Source organism: Amblyomma americanum, chromosome 10 (assembly GCF_052857255.1).
Source record: "Amblyomma americanum isolate KBUSLIRL-KWMA chromosome 10, ASM5285725v1, whole genome shotgun sequence".
NCBI lineage: Eukaryota > Metazoa > Arthropoda > Arachnida > Ixodida > Ixodidae > Amblyomma > Amblyomma americanum.
Window position 1 is genome coordinate 39,912,682 of NC_135506.1, and position 25,492 is coordinate 39,938,173.

General features: G+C 45.2%; 2 protein-coding genes across 7 annotated transcripts in view; both read left to right on the forward strand.

Annotated features, from left to right (window-relative positions):
- Positions 1–675: 675 nt before the first annotated feature.
- On the forward strand, positions 676–15,289 carry LOC144107964 (uncharacterized). 6 transcript variants are annotated; one of them, XR_013309445.1, is made up of 5 exons: positions 676–834; positions 9,748–9,883; positions 11,605–11,722; positions 14,028–14,136; positions 14,664–15,289. XR_013309445.1 is itself a non-coding variant. In XM_077641213.1 (5 exons), exons 1-5 carry the CDS (start codon positions 818–820, stop codon positions 15,271–15,273), a joined length of 996 nt encoding a protein of 331 aa, XP_077497339.1. In that variant the 5' UTR covers positions 676–817; the 3' UTR covers positions 15,274–15,289. The 6 variants fall into 6 exon arrangements, 5 of the variants coding, with proteins under 5 accessions (XP_077497339.1, XP_077497343.1, XP_077497342.1 ...); XM_077641213.1 differs by having other exon boundaries at positions 9,758–9,883; positions 11,589–11,722; XM_077641217.1 differs by having other exon boundaries at positions 678–846; positions 9,758–9,883; positions 11,589–11,722.
- A 2,407-nt stretch (positions 15,290–17,696) lies between these two features.
- The window catches only part of LOC144107963 (uncharacterized), a 135,853-nt gene continuing 128,057 nt past the window's right edge, over positions 17,697–25,492 (forward strand). The window contains exon 1 of the mRNA XM_077641212.1: positions 17,697–17,854. Within this exon, the coding sequence (XP_077497338.1) occupies positions 17,753–17,854 (102 nt within the window). The 5' untranslated portion in view covers positions 17,697–17,752. The remainder of the gene's footprint in view (positions 17,855–25,492) is intronic.

Sequence of the window (25,492 nt, forward strand, 5' to 3'; positions counted from 1 at the left end):
AGCAGCAATCGGCAGCTCAGTGACCTCGCACAACGAAGGTTTCATACGACTAGCGGCTCTTTGTAATATTTCAAAACATTGTCCTCATGTGTTCTCATGTATGCCTTAAGGCGACAAGCTTAATTGCACTGGAAGTCACTCGCCCTTGGCATGTCACGGCGTACCGCTGATGTACTAGTGCTATTGTGCATCGGATTTCTCATGGCACAAGTCTGTTTATTTACAGTTGGTTGAACGCAGCACACTCATCGTCAACGACAAAAGAATGTCCCTAATTAAAACTGCAGCCCACGCTTCCTGCATAGCAATCGTGTTTTCGTTGGACCATTGTGAAGAGATAAGTTAGGACACTGACATGGCCGCAACATGCCATTTAAGTAATAAAATATCCAACTGCACAAAAACAGGCACCCAGATGTTTTTCATAAAGGACTGTCAGGTTTTCCATCAGGCATTAAGACCCCTTTTAAAGAACAGGCATGCCGACGACAAGTGACAGACACCCGGGGTGGTAGTGGGCTTGCATCAGAAGCACCATGCTATCTACCTTTTCTTTTCTGCTGCTTATCTCAATATCTCCTTTTTCTAATCGGCATGCATTTACTCCAACGGGCCTTTTGTCTCAGCGATAATGAGATTCTCAGAATCTCACGTGCTTGCCACGTCGAATGTTGCGCACACTTTGCAGTGCTTTTCGCACATTGTCTTGGCTATACAGCAGAGACTTGGCGCTATTGGTGGACATGACATCCTCATTCTTCTTCTTTCGCGCAGTCGTCAGGATGTTCAAATCAAGCACAATAATTTTACTCGTCGCATGGTTAATTCCGACTGGTGAGTGTTCAGGTTGGTTCTTTGTTTTCTTTTCTTATTTCTGTTTTTTGCATCTTGTCTGTGACGAAGCAACCAAACTTTTTCTATATTTTCACGCTCAGGACCTCGAAGTTCGAACCAGTAGAGACAAAACAGGAAGGCTGTGAAGTTGTAGCAAAAAGCGTTTCCTGACGTTCAGATTTCGCTATAGTTTGAACTTTAACCTCAGTCGAAATCTTTACTGGCTTAGGTACTCAAGATTATTGATATTTTTATCTAGACAGAATAAAACAGGAGCGCAGAGTAAATAAAAAACAACTTTCAATATAAGGAACCTGATGTCAATATGCAAATTTTTCACGAGAGACAATCAGAGCGGTGACATGTTAACAGGGACGAATACAAAATTTGAAATGAACGAAAAATATTGGTTTTAGAGGTACACTGCGGACTCCTTCATCCTTATTTGTCAGGAGAACTTTCCTGGTATCTTCAACAACGGAAGGCTCATTTATCACTAAGAAATTAAGACAAAAACTGAACATTGTTTCCCCGCAACTCAATTCACTGTCGTGGCGTGAAGACCTACAAAGTACCGAGTCTCCGCTGTTCTCAACTGAATGATGGCTGTCTGTCCTACCCTCAGGTATCTGCGATACAGGAATTGCCTTGCAGTCACCGCAGTTTGCATGCTTAAACGGATGGAAATGATCGTACCTGCATCATTTCTTATCTTGGCCTTTTCCAGTTTATAAGAGCTCCGTTTTCAATTGAATGTTTGTCTATCAAAACATAGTTATATATTGATACCGGCCACTTCAAAGTAGTTCTCGGCCCTCCACCAAACAGCTTTACTCATGTCGACTTACACTGTTTTCTGACGTTATTACGGAAAGGTGCGAATAGCAAACAGTGGACGGAAGACAGCAATACAATGAAACGCCTTATCCTCACATTGGGATCACATTTGTTAGAGAAAATATATTGAAGAGACATCAGGGAACCCTAAAATGTAGTAATGGTTTAGGCAGGCGCTTCTTGATGAAGGGTGCCTATTATCCCATAATCAAAAAATTCTAGGAGAACGGGCTAGTGCCAGGGTTCCGTGTTCCACTCTGAAACATTTTAATGATGTGCGCAAAAGTGAATGCCAAACATCGAAAAAAAGAACAAGCAGGTTTGAGTGAAGAAATATCGCCAGAAGCATGGTACTTACTTTAAGAAAGTAGTGTATGTCGTTCCGCTTGCGCGTGGTGCTATATACGTTGGAAAAACGGACAGATGTTTAAACGACAGATTGTATGAGCTAATAAGGTGGATTGTTGAGCTAGTTGGTGCATGATCGAATAAATGGCAGCGGAAAGTAAACGAAGACATCGAAGAAACACACAAACGAGGACGATGCTGCACTGACAACTGAACGTTTATTGGAAAGGCCGCATATTTATACTTAGAGACCAGCCAGTGCTTCGAATGATATCTTATCGATTCCTGCTTGCATCCCGGCACAGATATCTCACTTCTTTTTTCGATAGGCCAACCGATGGCGTGCTGACGCATTGCTCTCCGGATTCACGGATGGCCCAGGCTTCCAGGATTTCTCTTGTCAGCTTGTCTTTGCTCTTTTTCACTACCTGCACGTGGTGAAGGTCAGCAGGGCTTGTTTGTTTTTTGCAAGTTTCGCAATCTCTGCAGTGTATCGCAAGGTTGGTGCCAGACTTGCCTGCTATGGCTGTTGCGTGCTCTCTTGCTCTGTCGTTGACGCATCTCCCGGTTTGGCCTATGTAATGCTTCCCGCAGAATAGAGGGATACGATAAACAATGCCCTGAAAGCACTGAGAATACCTCGTTCTGTGTCCGATTTGGCAATCGGATTTGTTTTTTCTGCCCATTCACTCGCGCACACATGCTTTTCGCCTTGTTTGGCGCCGTGGGAATGATCTTGATGTTGTGCTTCTTCCCGATCTTTTTGAGATTGTGGGTCAGCCCATGAACGTAGGGAATAACGGAAAACTTCTTTCTTTGAGTCGATGCTTCAGGGGCACTTTCCTTTTCCCTGCCAAGCTTCTTCGGCAGCACGAGGTCTTCTGCTATGCTGCAGAGCAACGCCAAAGGATATCCGGCTTCCTGAAGCCTAGCGACTTGCCTCTGAAGGCTCTGGCTCATCTGGTGTGGACACGACTTCTTTAGAGCAGATTGCAATGCTGCCCTCACAATTCCTCTTTTGACCGTCTTAGAGTGGTTAGAGCTGAAAGGAAGAAACTGCTTCTTTGCTCGAGGCTGGTATGTCCAACATAGGTGCCCCGGCGAGAACTCAAGGCGTATGTCTAAGAAGCGTAGGACGCCGTGCTCAGGAAGCTCCCATGTGAACTTGAGCCCTGGACAGCTATTCTGAAAGGTGGTCAGTGTGTTGTCTTTTAGGGTGTCCGTGTCCTCTTTTTTCTGCTCGCATAGAACCAAGTAGTCGTCGACGTACCGGACGATCCTCACGATGCGTCTGTCCTTGGTTGCTTCCTGTATTCTTTTGTCGCAGGCCGCGAGGTATAGATCACTCAGGGCTGGAGCGACTCTGGACCCGATGCACACTCCACTCTTCTGAATGTACAGGGTGTCTTCATGGGAAGCGATGGTAGACATAAGGTAGGCTCCCAACAGCTCCAGGAAGGAGTCCACTGAAACTCCTGCGGCGTTTTGAAACGACACAGCTCCCTGCTTTTCTATAGTGTCTCGTAGAACGCTCATCAATTCATCATGTGGGATGGAATAGTACATATCTTCAATGTCGAGTGAAAATCCATAAGAGATGTTCCAGTTGTTACTCTTTATCTCAGAGATTAGCTCTTCAGAGTTCTTGATTCTAAAGGGGTCATCCACGTTTACGTTGCTTAGTTGCTTGGAAAGATAAGCCGAAAGAAGCATCTGCCAAGTGTGTGCTTCTGACAGAATCGCCCGGAAAGGGATCCCAACTTTGTGCGTTTTGGCACTGAAAAACACGGACAGGGTGCTTTGTCTTGTCGCTTTTACCTTGAGGTGGAGCGGCCCTAAGTTGGCGATTTCGAGCATCGATAAAACCTTCTTTTTTGCTGTTGTGAGATGTTTTTTGTGTACTTCACGGAAATTCTTCTTCATGGCATCCAAGGCTCTCGTTTTGTAGCTGCAGGAATCCAACACCACAAAACCCCCTTCTTTATCCGCAAGGCACAGCTTCAAGTTTTTTCCTTTCAGTGATGACGCCTTTAGAATCAAGAACTCTGAAGAGCTAATCTCTGAGATAAAGAGTAACAACTGGAACATCTCTTATGGATTTTCACTCGACATTGAAGATATGTACTATTCCATCCCACATGATGAATTGATGAGCGTTCTACGAGACACTATAGAAAAGCAGGGAGCTGTGTCGTTTCAAAACGCCGCAGGAGTTTCAGTGGACTCCTTCCTGGAGCTGTTGGGAGCCTACCTTATGTCTACCATCGCTTCCCATGAAGACACCCTGTACATTCAGAAGAGTGGAGTGTGCATCGGGTCCAGAGTCGCTCCAGCCCTGAGTGATCTATACCTCGCGGCCTGCGACAAAAGAATACAGGAAGCAACCAAGGACAGACGCATCGTGAGGATCGTCCGGTACGTCGACGACTACTTGGTTCTATGCGAGCAGAAAAAAGAGGACACGGACACCCTAAAAGACAACACACTGACCACCTTTCAGAATAGCTGTCCAGGGCTCAAGTTCACATGGGAGCTTCCTGAGCACGGCGTCCTACGCTTCTTAGACATACGCCTTGAGTTCTCGCCGGGGCACCTATGTTGGACATACCAGCCTCGAGCAAAGAAGCAGTTTCTTCCTTTCAGCTCTAACCACTCTAAGACGGTCAAAAGAGGATTTGTGAGGGCAGCATTGCAATCTGCTCTAAAGAAGTCGTGTCCACACCAGATGAGCCAGAGCCTTCAGAGGCAAGTTGCTAGGCTTCAGGAAGCCGGATATCCTTTGGCGTTGCTCTGCAGCATAGCAGAAGACCTCGTGCTGCCGAAGAAGCTTGGCAGGGAAAAGGAAAGTGCCCCTGAAGCATCGACTCAAAGAAAGAAGTTTTCCGTTATTCCCTACGTTCATGGGCTGACCCACAATCTCAAAAAGATCGGGAAGAAGCACAACATCAAGATCATTCCCACGGCGCCAAACAAGGCGAAAAGCATGTGTGCGCGAGTGAATGGGCAGAAAAAACAAATCCGATTGCCAAATCGGACACAGAACGAGGTATTCTCAGTGCTTTCAGGGCATTGTTTATCGTATCCCTCTATTCTGCGGGAAGCATTACATAGGCCAAACCGGGAGATGCGTCAACGACAGAGCAAGAGAGCACGCAACAGCCATAGCAGGCAAGTCTGGCACCAACCTTGCGATACACTGCAGAGATTGCGAAACTTGCAAAAAACAAACAAGCCCTGCTGACCTTCACCACGTGCAGGTAGTGAAAAAGAGCAAAGACAAGCTGACAAGAGAAATCCTGGAAGCCTGGGCCATCCGTGAATCCGGAGAGCAATGCGTCAGCACGCCATCGGTTGGCCTATCGAAAAAAGAAGTGAGATATCTGTGCCGGGATGCAAGCAGGAATCGATAAGATATCATTCGAAGCACTGGCTGGTCTCTAAGTATAAATATGCGGCCTTTCCAATAAACGTTCAGTTGTCAGTGCAGCATCGTCCTCGTTTGTGTGTTTCTTCGATGTCTTCGTTTACTTTCCGCTGCCATTTATTCGATAGATTGTATGAGCATCAGTGCAGGACTGAAAATCAGCTTTCAGGGCACATACGTTCACTGTATGCCTCATAAGTCCTCATCAAAGTTTGAAAACGGCCATGTTCTAGACAGGGCTGAAGATCAGTTAACGAGAAAAATACTAGAAGCCTTTGAAATAAAAAAGTGCGGTGAGTCTTATGTCAGCGACCTCTCAGTGTGTGTACGGTGAAGGAGCTGGCGCGCTTTGGACACGACGCCACACGACGCGTAAATGAAAAAGTTATATTGTGTGGCCTTTTTGCGAACTGAGCATGACGACACCGACTTTCTCGAGATGTATTGCTTGGCCGCGGTTATTTATTCTGTGCTACGAGAAACAAACTTTGAGTTGTTAGTGCGTCTACATTTGTGCGTCTCGTGTTTTCGTGCTTTTCGTTGACCGTTTATTAACGCGGGAGTGTTAAGCCTCCCGGTCAGCGCAAAACCCGGTGGTGTGTGAGAAGATCCGGATTGGTGGAAAAAGTAGCTACGTCAGAGGTAGAGCGGCGGATCAAAAAAGCGATTAAAATATAACATAAAATGTGAATATAAGGTCGTAACATCAACCAAACGTCATTATCGCGTGTAAAAATGTAGAGTAAATTACCTGTACCTTTGAAAAATTGGGTACAGATGGGAATCCAACCTGGGTGACCGTTGGATCGCAAGTCACACGCTGCCCTTGGCCGCCGAGGCATTTTTATTTTTAGTGCATGGAAGTACGACAACACTGACAGGCTTCTTGCCCAACTTAATCAGGCCGCGCCCTGTGAACCCTTCGTATGAAGTCACACTAGAATCATGTTATCACTCTGCCCGCACACCGAAATTCCGGGAGACACAGGCACATGCATCGAATAAAAGCATGAGGCGGATCTTGTGCAGCATATGCTCCCCCCCCCCCCCCCCCCCCGCACCAAAACACACTGCTATCTGAACAAAGACTTCGATGAACGTGGCGGCTCTGCGTGGCCATCTATCATGCGGCTTTTGCAAAAACCAAACAGTCCCTTAAGCATAAAATGATCACTTTAAAGCTTAGAACCTTCAATTATTGGTGAAAACATTAGAGCACCGAGCGTGATCTCAATATTCTTTTTGATAGTTCGTTGAACAATGTCCTCAAAAACATGGCATCACTAAAAAACACAAAACAAAAATCAACAGTCTCCGGCTGCTACAATAGGAGAGAGTTCACTGACAAAGACGCAAATTTACCCCTAGCACAAAGTCCCGTTTTTACAGGTAAGGTCGCCGTGTGAAGTTGAAAAAAGAAAGCCTTTGTGGCCGAATAAACCCGTATTCGTTGTACCTGCTTTAATACACTGTTGTCTAGAAAGCGTAGTTAAGGTTCTTAATACATCGGTACCGGAAACAACGTCTCATTAAGAAATATGTCATCTCTTTTTTAGCGAGACTCTGTATGTAATCCACGGAAAAACGAACAGTGAGGAAATGGAATGTGTCGGCACTTCCTTAAACCCACACAAAGTCCCCTCAAGTCTATGACCAGTGGGCGCAAACAGAATAAGCAAACGGGCACTTAGTCGTCTGTTGAACACAGCCACGTGGAAGAGATGGTATGCCGTTTTAAAAAACAGAAAAACGTTGAAACAAGCCGATGGGCAAACAAGCGCTGAAGACCAGCTCCTCCAGACTTCAGAGGCGCGACCACTCCACGCATCGCCGGTAGTTTTGTGCTTCCGCAATACAACACTTGCATTACGTAGACGAGCTCTGAAACCAAGAAGATAATATCATAGTTACGCTCACGCAAACACTGACAGCTCGTTATCCTTCCAAGCTGAGGCTCCTCCGTTCGACTTAGTTAAAAAGAGGCCTTGTGTGTCTACTCTCACAGTGTGAGTGTATGCGAAATAATATGCAAAGAGGACCCCAGGCCGCTAAAGGGAGCCATTTCGCTCTCGCGTCATGCCCTTATTAAGGAGGATCTTAGGAGTCCCCCTAACATTGTTCGTACGTGTTTGTAATTCGGTTAGCTGCCAATACCAACGTTGAAGCTGCTTCAGACGAAGTCTTACAGCGCAGCTGCTATTTTCTCACTTGTGGGTTGAGCCACATCGGTGGTGGTGTGACCAGAGGACGTGAACGAGGGGAAGGGCGAATCTGCCTGCGCCTGGCGCCGAACAATCCGCTGTGTTGTAGAGAAGAAGAAGGTGGAAACTCTCGCGATACCACGCACCAGGCCCTCTCTCTATCCACGCTAGCCTGCCGCCTTCGGAGGCGCAAAACAACTGGCACTGAATCGCTGTGAAACCCGCAAAACCAATTAACGTTCGATTAAGATGCAACAATTCTACCCAAAGAAAATGTGTAACTAAATAATTGCGGTGCTGTGTAACATGTGCTCACAGCGCTGCTGATTTGCGCAAAGCAAATGAAGCTCCGGTGCCGCGGAGATAAAAAGGTCATGTCGACTTGTGCACAGGCGCAACACCATCGGCATCAAGAGTTCGCTGCTCGAGTCATCGAGTCTAACGCGCAGCACTGGAGTTGCGAACGTCGAAGAAATACCAGAACATTTCAAATGCATCAATAGCAATACAGCTGCGCTGTAATTACATATTGCCGGTTATCGCAGTCGTCCAATGAGATATTTTAGTTTTTTACGCTCACATACAAAGGTGTTAATCTTGATACGGATATTACTTACGGTGGGCTACGTGCCCCTCAATAAATAAGTATTCGCGAGTTGTGCCGCCATCATCCATTTCATCCCGCAGAAAATACCAGTTTAAGGCTGATGCTTCCAGAAGTCGCATAGACTGACATTTTGGTTCACTGATCCCACCTCCCCGCCTCGATTACAATTGCGACCTATTTAAAATGCGGTTACTGGTTATATGTCGTTGAGCACGGTTACGAATTCTGTTCATGTGGCACTTTACTATTTTGACTGCGTCCTATCTGAAATGCTTGGACCGTGAGGCTAAATAAATAAATAATCGTTTAGTTTATAGGGGTTTAACATCCCAAAGCACCTCAGGCTATGAGGAACGCCGTAGTGAAGGTCTCCGGAAATTTCGACCACTTGGGTCGTGGTAAAGAACCTGGGGTTCTTTAACGTGCACTGACATCGCACAGTACACGAGCCTCTAGAATTTCGCCTTCATCGAAATTCGACCGCCGCAGCCGGGATCGAACCCGCGTCTTTCGGGTCAGCAGCTGAGTGCCATAACCACTGAGCCACCGCAGCGGCCATAAATAAATAATAGTGAAAAGATATATTTTCATTATTATTTAGCCAGCTTACTAGTAAGCACGTCTTAGCTGCATTCTGATGGGATACACTTCCGACTATGATAAGGCGAAAACAGCGATATGCTATTTTAAAACGCCTATTTTTAAAATTTACGAACACCTTAGGTGCCACACCCGGTACGTACCTTCGCCTCTTCAATGGAACGTTCAGCTGAGAGGCAACGCGTATGGTGACTTCTCTCGTGTTTCGTCCAGTTCGCGCTGTTTTTCGACAGTCTGAATGAAATTTTAGCGAGGACACAGACTGTCGGGTGTTGTTCTCAGTGTGCCTGCAGAGTACAGACTGAGCGTCCTTTTCAGACGGAGTTTCCACAATGTAAAATTTCAATTGTCAAGACAAACGTGCTGCTAAAAAAAGAGGGAGCAAAATAGATCCCACAGGAAACCTCCTCAAGAAGATGAGCATGAAATCACTGCCTGCCTGCACAAGATATCTTACAATACACAAATTGCAGGTGATCAAGCAGAAATTCATGCGCTTCAAAAGTTCCGAAATTCTCTTTAGAGCTCCCTGCTAAGGCACGCACCCCGAATGCAACAAGTGGCCTTATTCATCTTCAGCAATTCAGTGTCTATTTCAGAGCCCAGAAAACGCCGCTGAGAGCAATATATGCCATTGGGATGATATATTTACAGGACTACAGTGCTTCCGAAGAGGGTGGTGTCGAACTCGGACTGTAACTGTCCGCGCCTATTTGTTGTTGTTTTTTTCTGACGCAACCTACAACTTTCAACGTTTGAGCAAGTCTGTTTATTTTTGCTTCATTTATTTTTTTTGTTGACTGAAAATTAATTTTCAACGTTTGAGCAAGTCTGTTTATTTTTGCTTCATTTATTTTTTTTTTGTTGACTGAAAATTATCCTTTCGTATACTGGAGCCATTTGCAGCGTCTGCAGGCCACTGTCAATCCGCGCTTGCTACAGATCAAGAGCAATGGGTCTACTTCTGGACTTGGTTAAGCCGCCATTTGGAGAGATCGACCAAGACGCTAGCATGGAGCGAATATGTACAACGTAAAGTACTCATTTTTCGTTATCTGTATATTGTCTTAGTCACGGAACCCTTAACAAGTTCTTTTCTAATCTACCTCTGCCTCACGGACAATCTCTGCGTCAATTCAGTAGAATACCATCAATTTTTTTTCTGGTGGCGTAGAAGTGCAGCAATTTTTCAAATTTTTCAAATTTGAGAAATTTTTTCACTTGTGTCTTATAGACTAAAGTCTTTGAATTACAAAAATAGCCTTGTTACTACGGTACTACCAGTTTGTGAGCGTTTATGAGAATCTGTAATATTGCGTGAAAAGAATAAGACAAAAGGCCAGCGTAGCGGGCCGTTTTTAGTGTAATGAGCGAGGCGTATATAATTGCTGCTTTATCTTTGGACATCGAGCTTAAAGCATAACCCAGAGTAGGAGAAAGTTAACTCAGAAGTACTTGTATTTGGGCGTGTTGGTTCATATCTTTTCAGGAGGACACAGGGGCGCAACAAAAACACACGGACATAGAAGTAGACAGGGACGAGCGCTCGTCCCTGTCTACTTCTATGTCCGTGTGTTTTTGTTGCGCCCCTGTGTCCTCCTGAGGAGAAAGTTAGTCTAGTAGAGTGCGTGTCTTTCTGCGTCACCTGGTATTTGTCTTTCGAGAAGTTCTGCAAAATAATCGAAATGTACCAACTAGCTCTTTAGAAAATACTCACCTGTAGCAGAACAAAGCGAAACACGCTGTTTAGTCGAAGTTGCCATTTGTTCCCATTCTTCAGCAATCTTCTACGCTAATAATGAAAGCATGGGCACTCCATGTGACGATGCAGTGCATCGCCCGTAACTCTGCAGCTCAACCACAGAGGTATCACAATACGTTGGATTTCGTGTAACTATTCCGACGTGAAGACACCCTAGCACTATAGCAGTAATGGGCGTAGTAAATTTCTGAATTTAGGAAACAGCATTAGGTCTTCTTCATTATTCTTCGGCCACGAATAGACAATCACCTTATTGAACCTCTGTTCCGTCATCCAGTCAAACGAGGCGAATCCAGCTCTTCAAGAGGACGAATACATACATTTCTGAAGGCAGCTGACCAGCAAAGAAAATCAGAACCACGCTTACGTTGGCACTTCTTCGCATTACGTTGGTATTTCCTGTGTGGCAGCCGCGATTACCAAATATGTCCAGTGTTCTTTTCGCTACCTCTATTGAGCGCTACAGTCTATGTAGAAGACTTCGTGCGGGGAACCCCAAGGCACGAGTAATGAGACGAGCGGTGTGCAAGCCGTTTACCCGATGTCGATTCCCTAATCGCCTAGTGGCTCGGCAGAACAAGAAGCGCGGCTCGGCAACCATATCACCGTGCTTGCAACTTCTGTACCGACATAGACGTAAGGACTCGCGAATCTATGCCTTCTTCCGACGTTTCGAGGACTGGTAGCGAAATTTGGAGAAAACATTAGAAAGTGATTCCACTTTGATCAGACACACGCACACGCGCACAGAGCTATCTGTCCTATCTGTGTCGTATTTCCCCATGTCTTGATAATGAGGCTGCATATTTCTGCTTATCATGCACCAAAAATGTCCAAGTGTCAATCCTTTTGAGTTCACTCATAGTTGACGAAACATATTTTATGATGAGAACTTTTCAAAGCGAATATTTTATGTATAAGGTGTTGTCTTACAGTTTTACTGGCAACGAGCAATAAAAATCACTTTCCTTACAGACGCTTTCCATCGCAGTCTCATTGCATTTCCATCGTGAACGACTGTCAGCTCGAGCAACAACGAAATTTTACTTACCTCGAGGACGCCTACAAGATATTTCACCGCGTGGTGTGCACTCAAGCGTCGTTTGAAGGTAAGCAAAGAAGCTTATAGGGATACGAAATCACAGACTCTTTGAAAGAAAGCTCAGCCGGTAATTCAGCCTCGGGAAAAACCGGGGCGTGATCCGGGGCTTTTAAATAATGGCTCCCTGAGACCACGTACTAGAACTTCAGAGAAACTGCCTACATTTGCGAGCACAACTCTGTTATATCCGTAACTATCGCGACAGTGTAAACTGGAACTATCGTGCCAACCCGTTATTTAGCGCAGCGCACAATAAAAACATTATGCTTGGATATCTTTCTAAAACTTTTCAGATGACTAGATTCCATCAAAATCAAGAAAAGATAGCTTCCAAACAAGCCAAACCTCTATGTGCCAGAAACTAGTTACACTATAGCGTGACTCAGGCTTCTACCTGTTCCCACCGATTAGTCTTCTGATGCATGCGTGTCCAGCCGTTAGTCTGCTGAGTCCTATTTTCAGCACTGTTCTTTTTCGCGAACGTGCTGTGTTTTTTGTTTTATAAATCGTCCCTTATGTAACTCCCGCAAGAGCCCGCAGGATGCCTCAAATAAATAAACAAAACGCGACGACAAGGCTGCTCTAACCTAAAGGAACCGCCAATCACAATTTTGAGAATGCTTTCATGGCCACCCAGAGGAACCGGTTCTCTCGCTTTCTCGCTCGGATAATAATCATGCTGATAGAAAACTAATCATATCGCGTAAAGGATTGGGCAAGTTGGTCAGACATGCTTAACAGAATAATGGCACAGATCAAGTGACAGGACTTACAACTTACAACTTTATTGTTTGGCTGCCAATATGCCGAATTTATACAAAGCAACACGCCCAAACTGTTAACAATAATCAAACAGTGACGCACATGGACGCGATGTGCGAAGCGGCAAATCATGATATCGCACGAGATGATATCGCACGAGGCAAACAACATGACGAGTGCGCAAAGCTCTACCGCAGCACGTGGAACATCCCTGTCTCAGATGACTAACTAGCAAAAAACAAGAGGTAAAAGCCTGGACGACACAAGCTAAAACCTAAACTAATCACGAACATATCATCGAAGAAAAATTATGACGGAAGGCCACGTCACAAAACCAGGGAAATGACAAAGGAGGACTAAAAGGGCTTTTTAGTCCTCCCTTTTAGTTCTTTAGTCTTTATAGTCCTTTTAGTCTTTTAGCCCTTTTAGTCCTCCTTTGTCATTTCCCTGGTTTTGTGACGTGGCCTTCCGTCATAATTTTTCTTCGGTGATATGTTCGTGATTAGTTTAGGTTTTAGCTTGTGTCGTCCAGTCTTTTACCTCTTGTTTTTTGCCAGTTAGTCATCTGAGACAGGGATGTTCCACGTGCTGCGGTAGAGCTTTGTGCACTCGTCATGTTGTTTGCCTCGTGCGATATCATGATTTGCCGCTTCGCACATCGCGTCCATGTGCGTCACTGTTTGATTATTGTTAACAGTTTAGGCGTGTTGCTTTGTATAAATTCGACATATTGGCAGCCAAACAATAAAGTTGTAAGTTGGCGCTTGTGTGTGTTTGTACTCTCCTGCTGTCCTGTCACTTGATCTGCGCCATTATTCTGTTAATCATATCGAGCGCATCACAAAATGGTAGAAACAAACAAACGCTTCCCATAACCCATATCTCCCCGTGCCAGATATTATGAGACCACAAATTCTAGTCCAGCAGCCACGCATTTAAATAAAATATCAGGAGTGCAAACAACTATTTTTTTAATGAGCCTCAGTGCCTCGTTTGGACCACATACGTGCTGAGAAGGGTATTCTGTTGATAGTCTGCGGGTTGACTAATAAAATATCCTGATTTTATAAACAGTCTTTAGTGTTTATAAATCTCGGTCGTTTCATTACAGCGGATGAAAAAGCATCACTGCATTTTCGATTAGTAGTTCTAGTTTTGATAGAAGATTCGGGAGCGTTGAGTGGGTACAGCGAGCGTTGCAAAGGCCTGATAGAAGATCACCGAGTCTTTTGTCTTGCAATGATTTCGGTTCGGCTTACAATGACGGTTAGCAGAATCGCAAAACATTAGAAATTTTTTCTTCTGTATACGAGGTGTGCTCACGTCAAGAGAGAAAATTTAAACCTAGATCACCTGCGTACTACACCTTACTGTAAGGTGTTACCTTCATTTCCACAAGCATATTTTTTTCATTTCCTGAACGCTGCTGAAACTTATTCGGGCTACCAGGAGTTGTGATCATGTTGCATGAAAGCACTAAAGTTGTGTGACATGTGCATTGCTTTTACAAAAATAAATTATGGTAGTTGCAACGTTCCCAACCCCTTTAGGTCTTCGTAGCTTGTGGGATTGCCTGGACAGGCCAAGGAGGAAAAAATGCGACCGCAGTATGAACCTGCTATCCAGCCCCGTGATAGACGACGATATACAGCAATGCGAGTGAGTTTTTTTTCGTGTTTGCGTGTGTGTGCATGCTCGGGCGGGGGGGGGGGGGGGGGGGCTTTTCATTATAACGATGAACGATCAAGCCTCAGTTTTTCCCGCAAAACACGCAAATCATTACCTACAGTTTTATGCACTTGGTGCCATTTTGATGACGTAGCCTAATTCTAGGTAACTGAATTCATTATATAACAACGTAAAGTACTATGGAAAGTTCGATACCTTTTACCCTTGCCGACTGTATTGGAGAGCGGGGTTTTCGAAAGAATAACAATCACTACGCAAAAGAAAAAAACACATTTTATATTGAAGTAGATGCCATTAGATCTGCATACAATATAATAGGAGGATGCTATTGGCGATATCTCTACCATCCGCTCAGTCGCTATGCAACAACACAATCATCTCAGCTATGAAGCTGCACAAAATATTATTATGCAGAACTGCGACATCTTTTAGTTCGGACAAATTTGCGTCCCAAAGGTCTGCAAGCGCGTGATCCTCTCGTCCTCTCTCTCTTGCAGAATCGCTAGAAACTACCGTCAGTGTCTCGACGATGTAACACGTGACATCCCATCAGAGTGCGAGAAAGGTAAAAGAGCATTGAAGGAAATAGCCGCAGCAGCTACAGACATCATGTGCCGAAACTTGATGGACTCCCAACCGGGGTTGTCTAAGTCGCCGTCTTCAGCAACAGAAAAGAACACTACCCGTGCCCCGTTAAAAACAACCCCAGAATCAAGTTCGCGTCGCAGTGCCAATGCTCAAGGATCAATTTCTGCGGCAGTGCAGGAATCAACCAGCGATGCACTCGCTGGGACCATGAACTACATTGAGACGACTACAGGCTATCGTCCAACCTCGGCGTTACCACCCTGGTCATATGCCACACCTTCGCTGACATGGACAGCCGCAGTCCACTCCGCAGTTACTTTGTCACCTCCTACATATGAAGGCGTGCCTGCGAATTCGTCCTTAAATTTGGAGGGAACGAGGACTGGGGTAACTGTTGGGGACAACTCAACGAAGAAAGAGGAATCTCAAGAGCCGAGCGCAGCGTCTAAGTTTAGCATTGAAGCACCGGTGTTTGTTTTGTATAGCGCGTGTCTCTTGTATATGTTGCCTGATATATAAATTGTTTTTCGGTAAAGCGGGTGCTTCCTTCTTAATTTTTTTCTTCAAATTCGATGGCTTACTCTCTTACACAGCAAATCTCTGCATTACGATCAAACAGATAATTAATCGCTGCTTGAAAAAAATCGCATATCGCAGTAGTCTAAGGGAAAGTATAAAACATCATTATGCAAAGTATAATTTATGGCCGGAAGTCAGCTTCTTCCAAATGCTCATTTTCAGTGATCATGAAGCCGTGCAAAAAAAGAAGAAGCTGCCTCGTGACAGCCATTAGAGGCTGCATTTTTCTGCCAGGATGGGTCCTGGAAATGCGCTGCTGTGTAGCTCTATATCAAGATACGTTTATTGAATAGGAGAGCAGAGAGGCCGGCCGGAAAGATGAATAGCTGGCTTGTTACTATATACTGGGGAAGCCAAACAGGAGAAGAATATGAGGCGTGATGGCTGATGATGTGGTGAGAAGAGAGATTAAATATATAACGGCACATTTGGTGGCATCACAATCGCGAGTCGAGGCCCGTGCCGCTCAAAAAGCGCGAAAGCACCCGCATCGCAAGCTGGCATGTTTCAATAAGATAACTGGGCATAAAATAACAGCATACCTCATGTTTCACCTACGATGATTTGCAATTTTTAAAAATAGGCTTTCTAAGTTGGAAGAGTGCCTTTTTTTTACATAGCATTGTCAGTGATCTAACGCATCAGAATGCAGCTAGGAGGAGCTAAATAGTAGGACCGATAATTAATATTGAATTTTAACAATTAAAGATCTTCTGTTTAATTGTTTGATTTGGCGGTGTTTAACGTCCCAAAGCGTCGTAGTGGGCCGCCGTAGGGATGCCGCAGTCGAGGGCTCCGGATAATGCCGACAACCTGCGGTTCTTGGGAAGTGCACTGACATCACACAGTCCAAGGCCCTCTAGCATTTTGCCTCCATCGAAGTTGCAACCGCCGCACCCGGGAACGAACACATGTCTTTTTGGTCAGCGGCTGAGCACTATAAGCACTGAGCCACTGCAATGGGCCCCGTAGTTATTGCGAGGCGGGTAGCCAAACTTAGGTAATATCCTTATCAGTTTCTAGAATTTCGAAAATGCAATTACCCTCGGCACTATGGCTCTGCAAATTTTGGCTATTCAGCATGAAAGATGATGATTCATCGTACCCTGATGAAGGACGGTCCACCGTCCGAAACCGTTGGTAAATAAAAGTTTCTTCAAGTGTACTTCGACTCTTTATAAGCTGTCGAGTAAGTTTTTCATCGGAACATATATATATATATATATATATATATATATATATATATATATATATATATATATATATATATATATATATATATATATATATATATATATATATATATATATATATATATATATATAATATATATATTAGGAGACAAGGTAAGGGAAATGAGGGGCTCGTTCTGTCAAATATATGAAGGAAGCCTACAGTCTACGAAACCATGGTGTATAGAGGAATGTTTCTATCTTTTTATTTGTAGTGCTGATTAGTGGGAGAATAATACTTCGCTCAATCTGTCGCTTAAAGAAAAGTACTTACAAATCAGCAGAAAAAACAGCCCCGCTGCCGGTGGGATCCGAACCCACGACCTCCGAATACCGCGTCCGGTGCTCTCTCTCTCTCTCTCTCTCTCTCTCTCTCTCTCTCTCTATATATATATATATATATATATATATATAGAGAGAGAGAGAGAGAGAGAGAGAGAGAGACAGAGTAATGTCTGAACGGCAATGGTCCCGCTCGTGGTTGGATCAAATTGTATTCCAGTTCTATTCTAATTCTATCCTATTCCTTTATAGCTGGTGCAGTTGTAGGTACTATTACTGGCTAGCATTTTGTGTTCTCTCGTTTTTGATGACGTCACCCTGTTTCTACCAATCGCAAGTTTTGTAGCGCTACTTCTCGGGTGACGCCCTGTTTTGATGCCGATGAGCCATCTAATGCTTTCGCATTAATAAAGCTTGACAGTTCAGTGCTTCCGTCCCTGTCGTCCACCACCGTTTGTCCATTCTTGTAGTTGTTTTGCGCTGGTTCATCAAGGATTCTTTCAGGTACAAGGAAGAAAAATGCGGAGTAGGAGGAATCAAATGGCAACGACAGCGATGGCGACACGTCCAGCCGGTAATCTCCGAAACGCGCGGTATTTTTTTCATTCCCACTGGTTTCTGTGGCAACCTTCTCCGCTGGCTTGGACACAATCACGCAAGTTGTTTCTCGCACATCCAACCATTTATTATACAACCATCGCATCCTCATTACTCTGGCTGTTCCCAGACAATTGAAGTCCCAGTCGAAGTGCCAAATTGAGATACTGATCGATTGTGCTTCACGTTCTGGAGCGAAAGGTTTGATTCTAGAACGCTCCGGAAGCTCAGCATTCGTTTGAGGCGGGGGAGACGAGCAAGCTTACTGAGGATCAAGACTTCTTCGAACACTCGGTGAACGCACAAAAATGGACCCAGACATTTACGGCATTTTTGGGGGAATTTCCATAGCAGAAAAAGCTGAAATGCTTAGAATAGGAAACAAATCAGGCCATCACTTTTATTTTAAGGTAAGTAAGTTCCAGGTAAGTTTGCGATCAACTGCCGATTTACAGTGATCGGTGCGAACTATTGGTGCCGATTATTATTTCGCATATTCGGCAATCATTTTCAAATCAATTTGAAATGGCACTGTTCATTCTACACGTCTTCTGTGTGTGCGCGCAAGCGCCACTGCTTCTCAAACCGGCACAGGCTGCATTGTTACGAAATACTAGAGTTAATAAGTCCATACACATGCGAAGAATCCCCCTTGTGTGACCATATAACGAAAAGTAATTAGACAATTTGCCTTTTTTCCTCACTGCCCTGACGAAATTTTTTTCGCACTGCCCGTTTTCTCAAGGCCTTTGGCAACGTGTCACACGAGGCCATACTCACTAACCTATCAAGGCAAAATCCAGGATTCAGAACCTTCAATTACCTGAGATCGTTTTTGGACCAAAGGACGGCAGAGATATCGCTCGGTGGGGTGATCTCGGATCCTATACGCATGGGCTGTCGGGGGACCCCGCACGGCTCGGTACTATCGCCGTTCTTATTTAACCTGGCCCTCGTAGAATTACCACAACACCTAGAGGCAATCCCTAATCTCAGACACACTTTCTATGCCGACGATAGTACCCTCTGGATTACGACAGGAAATGACGGGGATATAGAAGAGACCCTACAAAGGGCCGTCGATACCATAGATTCCTACGTTAAAACGGTAGGACTAGAATGTTCTCATCCCAAATCGGAGCTCCTAATTAAAAGAGACATGCCGAGAGGACAGAAATCCAGCCTTCCGCCAGCCAGCATAAGCATACAAGTGCAAGGAAAAGTAATTAGACAAGTGAGTTCCATCCGAATCCTTGGAATGATAATCCAAGAGAACCGCCAAAATACCGAAATAATCGAAAAATTAAACGCCTCAGTTCACCAAACCATTAGATTGATCCGACGCATAGCGAACAGAAGAACAGGAGTTAAGGAAAAAGATCTATGTCGGTTGGTGCAAGCCTTTGTCATCAGCAGGATGAATTACGCCCTCCCCTATCTACAGTTATAGAACGCTGAGAAACTCAAAATTGAAGGACTCATCAGGCAGGCCTACAAGACAGCCCTAGGTCTACCAGTCAACACCTCCACTGAGAAGTTACTGCAACTCTGCCTACACAACACGCTAGACGAATTGACTGAGGCCCATCGTAGAATGCAAGAGCTCAGGCTCACTAGAACCAATGGGGATAGAGAAATCCTAGAAAGGCTCGGAATAAACGCAGAACCCCTCAACGCGGATACTCGAAAAATCCTGTCCAACCTCCGAACTACAATCAGGGTAAAACCATTACCGAAAAATATGCACCCCGACGCAAGGCCAGAGCAAAACCCCTAGCTAAGAAACTTGAGGGCCGGCAGGACGTAGTCTACGTAGACGTGGCAGATTACCCAACACCTGAGAAATTATTCACGATAGCCGCGGTGACCGAGAAAGGCCAACTCATAGCGAACGCGACAGTACGCACGAACTCTTCAGAAATAGCCGAAGAAGCGGCAGTCGCCTTGGCGTTGACAAGACCGCGAGCAGAAGTGATTGTCAGCGATTCGAAAGCAGCCATTGGCAATTTCGCCAAGGGCAGAATATCTCCCATCTCCTTGGGAATTCTCAGGAATTACCCGAAAGACAGGGCAGACGTGGAATTGGTTTGCGTACCGGCTCACTCGTCACACCCGGGGAACGAGGCAGCCCACGATAAATCTCGAGGATCTATCGGCCGAGCTGAGGACGCTAACTCGGACGTCGAAATGACGAGAGACGGCCTTAATACCTACCATGATATTACTCAGCATTATAAACTAGAAAGGCTAACCTTCCCTGCTCCGCATAAAAGCCTAAACAAAGAACAGGGGGTACCGTGGAGACAACTTCAAACAAAAACTCTCCCTAATCCAGCTGTCCTAAGCCATGTGTACCCGGATAGATTTAAGCCAGAGTGCAGCAAATGCGGCGGCAAAGCCACCATAGACCACATCGTCTGGGGCTGTCCGAGAGATCCCCCACCAATATCGCTCAAGAGGCTAGCGCTCCCGGGCCCATGGGAGACCTTGTTGCTCAGCTCCGACCTGGAAACCCAAGTACAGGTGGTGACGAGAGCCGAAGAGGTCGCCGCCAGTCTCCACTGACGGCCACCTAACAAGATCAACAAACCCATGTATAACCCAAGCCGATAATAAACGTTTTCCAATAAAAAAAAATCTCACTGCCCGCCGCAATGTAGGCTTGCAGTCGATGATGCGAACCTATGCGGCGCCAGTGCAGGACCGCTCGACACTCTTGCAGTCATTACGAGTGTTTTGCTGCATAGTATTGACTTGACAGCCTGGTGAGGGAAAATCTGCGTTCATTAGAACGAATGGAAGTCTTTGCACACTTTTATGCACTGGGTATTTCCCCAAGGTTAAAACGAAACAACTGGGTTTCTGGGGATCAGTTCAGCGAATGACTGAAATTTGCCAGAGATAGATTTTGCGCTCTGGGAACCTGAGTATAGTAAGCTGCTGCCGATTGCCACGCAAGAAACGTTACTACCAGACGGCGGGTGTTGGTCGTTCCGACTGCAGGACTAATCAGCAGCAGGAGGTGAAAGCCCGTTTCTACGTCACGGTAAAGACATATGGTATCTAGATGGGTAACCGAATTTCTAAACAGAGGATATTTTCCTGAAAATGCTGGAAACAGAAACACACAATAAGTAGGATCCTCTAAACCCGGACCTTCGCCGCTGAGGTAACACCGTGATGGCGGGTTTAAGCGCCAGAAATAATTAGTGCACGTGGAAGAAGCTGGTGCTGCTTCTTTTCTATGGAAAGGTGAGTATGGAAAGGGGAGTTCCACCTGTTGCGTCGCTCATTTTTGAGAAAGAACTGGCTGAGACTATTTTGTGCTGCATTATTTCAGCAGACGGTTTATATGAGGAAGACAACTCGGCGAGTGGCGTGGTGTAGGCGGACAATCTGCCTTGTGGAGCACATTTAAAAGAACCGCCTGCCAACCGAGCGGAGCGTGACGCAGCAGTCTGGCGCCATCTATGAGCGACCAGTGGTACTCTCGTTCGCTCGGTTACACCGACGTCGGCGATGGCGACCGCGACGCGGCTCAACACACGAACGCGCGCTTAAAAGCTGCACTCTGAAGCTGTAGAGAAGCAACCTAGGTTGGAGGTGGGCCACCTAGGTTACGTAACTTTGTGACGTCAGCACAACCTCCCCACTGAACTCTAAGCAAACTGCCCACTATCGCAGGTAGCAGTTAAATTACTGATTTGTCGTGAGAGTGTGCTCGGGGAGAGCAACCTGGGCGCCACAAGCCCTAGCGGTGGCAGCACTTGCCGTCGCAGGCAAGCGGCGCATCCCTTAACCGCTGCACTAAAACGCCAGGAGTGACATCAGCACTCCCAGGGATATGTGAACGTAAAGAAGAGAGTGACTGAATCCGCATTTGAGGGCATTATTTTTCTTTTCTTTATTTTTATTTTACACTATGCGGGCTTTTACATGAAGGGGGGGGGGGGGGGGGGTACCATATGTGAATTAACAGAAAAGTCGTTGCATGGCGTTTTGAAGTGACTGGGGTTGAGTGAATAATGAAGTCTGTGGGAAGATCGTTCCAGTCGATGGCAGTGTTTACTAAAATTAGTTGAGACGGGTTGTTTCTCGGGCATGTGCTGGATAAGCGGTCATGGCATGGGTGCGGCTGGAGGTGCGGTAAATTGGCATCATGACTGTAGTGCTAGGTGATAAGGCATGATAGTATTTGTGAAACAGCAGTATAGATATTTTTCAGCGCATTTGTAGGCTTGGAATGCCGACCTTGACATTTAGATTAATTACGGTTGTCACGGGAGTAAGCAGAAAACATAAGACTGGCAACCCCGTTTTTAATTGATTTGATAGTAGCGACTGGGTTATGATGACGCTGGTCGCATATTGCGCATGAGAAATCCAGTTTGGGCCTCACAACGGTTACGCATGCTAGATGTTTTACATGAGAAGGCGCACGAGTTAGGTTACATTGAAGGAACCTAGGAGTGTGGTTAGCATCTTTATTAATATTTGTTAGTAATAACGCCTAAATATTTTAATGATGAGACCGAAAAGATAGCGGGCCCATGCCGTAAGTAGTTGTGGGAAGGATAGCACTGACGTCTGTGGAAGGTAATTAGAGCTGTTTTGTTCCCACTGAGAATCATTAGCCAATTTTGACGCCATTCGTCGACTGTTGGGAGAGGGTTTTGAAGAGCGGAATTGTCAGTAGGGTTACACAGAGTGTTTTACCTAAGACTTTACACAGTTACTTAATATAGGCTTTTTTCGGTTATAAGACGGTTTTTTTCTGGGGGGGGGGGGGGGGGGGGGCATTGGATTGTCAGCGGTGTAGAACATCAGAATGCAGCAAAAATGTGCTAACTTGCAGGCTGGCAAAATAATGTTGAATAGTGAACTTTTAAGCTATTACAGTTAGGCTGCTTAATTACTGACAGACGTGTAGCTCATCATAAGTAATACCAATACCAATTTTTAGAATTTAATAAATGTGGCTACCCTCCGCGCTGTGGTCCAACAAATTTTGGATATTTCGACAAGTGCGTGCACTGAAAAGGTTGCTTTACCTGCATGCTTCTCAAAAGCGGATGGGTTTTGCCGGGAAGTACCCAAAATTTGTCGGTCCACAGCGCCGACGGTAACCGCGTTTTCGAAATTCTAAATATTTATATGGACATTACTTTCGGTAGGCTACAGGCCCCTTAATAATTAAGGAGCCCAGCAGTAGCAGTTCAGCAGTTACTATTCAATATTAGTGAACTAGCCTGCTTGTTAGCACGTCTTAGCTGTATTTTGACGTATAATATCACTGACAATTCTTCGTCAAAAAAAAATAGGCCTTAGAAATCAAAAAGCCTATTTCTAAACATTGCGCAAAGTCTTATGTGAAGCACACTTATATGGGACGGTAAATAACGTAGACATCGGCGAAAATACCGACATTAGAAGAGATGCAGTTGGATGCAGATGCTTTATCGTAATCAATTTAGGCTCTATATATAGGGCTGGTTATATTGTACGCATTTCTCTATGACCTGATTGATAGTGTGAATGTTCTGTTGTGAAATATACTTTACAAAATCCTGCCTGATCATTTGATTTATTGAAGTCTAAGGTTCCCCTGACACTATTAGTGATTATCTTAGTAAATACCTTGTAAACAACGGACAGCAGGCTTATCGGTCTGTAATTTTTCCAGTTTTTGACGTCTCTATTCTTAATCATTAAGATAATGTTAGTGTTCTTTGAAGATTCTGGGACGCTCGAGGTCATAAGGTATTGTGTATTCAGTGTGGCTAATTTTTCTAGCACATTACCCCTCCACCGTTCCACAGATGTACTGTAACTGATCCTTACCAGCTGCTTTCGCCCTTTGAATTGCTCCTGAGGCTTTATTTACTTCCTCTTTCTTTACTGACGGGATGAACCATTGCTGTCTGCTACTGCCTCTCTCATTAGCCTGATGAATAATTTGGCTACTGTATAAACTTGTGTGAGAACTCCTCGGCTACTATAACTATCTTATACATATTGCTAACAACATTGCCATCTTTGTCTTTTACCGCATACATCTGGTTTTTACCTATGCCTAGTTTCCTCATTACCGCTTTCAGGCTACCTCCATTCTCCAGAGCATGCTCTATTCTCTCCATATTAAATTTCCTTATATAATGCGCCCCCCCTTTGGCACTTATACAGTTACTTCAATAGTTATGTTGTTTCTATTGTCTGTAGGGTCAGCCGCCCTCTTGCATTGGTGTTTCTTAATCTCTTAATCACATCTTTCGTCTCCTGAGATAGCTTGCCGGTATCCTGTCGAACCATCCTACTGTCTACTTCTAAGGCGCACTCCATAATGATTGTCCTGAGATTGTCGTTCATTGTTTGAGCGATAATTGCATGAAAGGGAAATAACCGGAAGAATAGGATTGAGGTGCACAGCTTTTGTCCGGTTCACTCAGAACATGGATGGCAGTTTACCGTTATCGCTCAAGAGCAAAATATATAACAGCCGTATATTCGCAGAACTCTCCTACGGAGCAGAATTATGGGGCTAACGAAGGTGGTAACCTAAATTAAGGACAACAGTGCGATCTATGGAAAGAAAAATGATAGGTGCAACGTTAGGAGACAGGAAGACGGCAGAGTATATCAGGGAACCAACGAGGCTGAGTGAAGTTCTTGTGAAAGTAAAGAGGAAGAAATGAGCTTGGGCAGGGCATGTAATCCGAAGGCAAGATAACCGCTAGTCGCTAGGGGTTGCGGACTGAATTCCAAGAGAAGGCAAGCGTAGCAGAGCTCGGCCGAAAGTTATACGTGGGATGATGAACATTACGAATCTTGGGCGGAGAGTGCGGTCGCAGTTTGCAAAGAACAGGGTTAATTGAAGAGATGTAAGAGACCTTTGCCCGACATTCAGCGCAGTCAGGGTTCCACTGCTGCTGCTGATGATGATGCGTGCGCACTAGTGGACCAGCGCTGCGTATATTGTTTCGCGATGAGAAACATATCGTCTGATTAACCAAACGATGGTGTCATCTGGCAAAGTGACTCTTTGGCAAAGTAGTTCTGGCAACCTGGCAAAGTAGCTCTGTGACCGCACAGAAGTCTTTGCGCCGGCAATATGGCTGACTAGCACCCAGCCACACACGCATTTTGTCCTTGTCTGCTCGTCCATTGCCAGGCGGCAATATTATATAAACTCACTCAATTTCTGCGCTCTGTTGTCATGAACATTACAGCCAAATAATTCAGTTGATATTATCAATATTTAATAGAAAATAATAGCAGCGAACCTTCAGCCGCCACGCTTGAAAGTAGGGGAGCCCTTGCCGACGAATTTTTCAATCTCGCCCCTTCCTCCGTGTCACGCGTCAGAATAAGTCAGTTAATAAATTGCTATTGTTCAGATTCTTTGGGACGTCACGAAGTCGCCGTGGTTGCAACCAGTCGTCCGAGCAGCTCGGCAGGTCAAGAAGGCCAACCCCGCATAGAATTACAGCGTGCGAGTCGGCAGCATGGCGGTGTTGGTGGTGGGTGGAGCCAGCTGATGAGTGCTGAACTTTGATCGCGTAAAGAGAAAAGACAGAGAAAAGCGTGAAAGCACTGAAATTGTAATTTTAACTGCATATAACTCCGCTACTACAAAACGGTTTAATAAAAATTTTTCCTGGGAGACTTTCGTGCAGTGGCCTCTTTAAACATCCCAGGCATAACGCAGCTTTGTTAAATGTATTGCACCTCACCGCCCGCCATGGCTGTGACTGCTCATCGATAGTTCGCTGTAACACCCGATTTACCCGAATGTAAGGTGACCACGATTGTAACGCGATGGTAAACTTTGTGGGCGCGAAATAAGAGGAAAATTATAGCGATACCTAAGTCACCTGAAGGGTTAAAGTTTACCGTAAAGACCGGGAAAGAGCCCGTGGCGGTGGCGTGCTCATAGCCGTACATCAGCAGTTTTCAGCATCCTTAATCAATGTAGATTCTAACTTAGAACTGCTATGGCTGCTCTGCCACGCTGCCCCCCGAACTGTGCTGGTAGGAGTCTGTTACAGGCC

Coding starts and splice junctions, on each gene's coding strand:
- LOC144107964 (XM_077641214.1), top strand. CDS start 744: ATGACATCCTCATTCTTCTTCTTTCGCGCAGTCGTCAGGATGTTCAAA. Junction 9,884..11,588: donor ATGGAGCGAATATGTACAAC/GTAAAGTACTCA, acceptor CTTTCCTTACAG/ACGCTTTCCATCGCAGTCTC. Junction 14,137..14,663: donor GACGATATACAGCAATGCGA/GTGAGTTTTTTT, acceptor TCTCTCTTGCAG/AATCGCTAGAAACTACCGTC.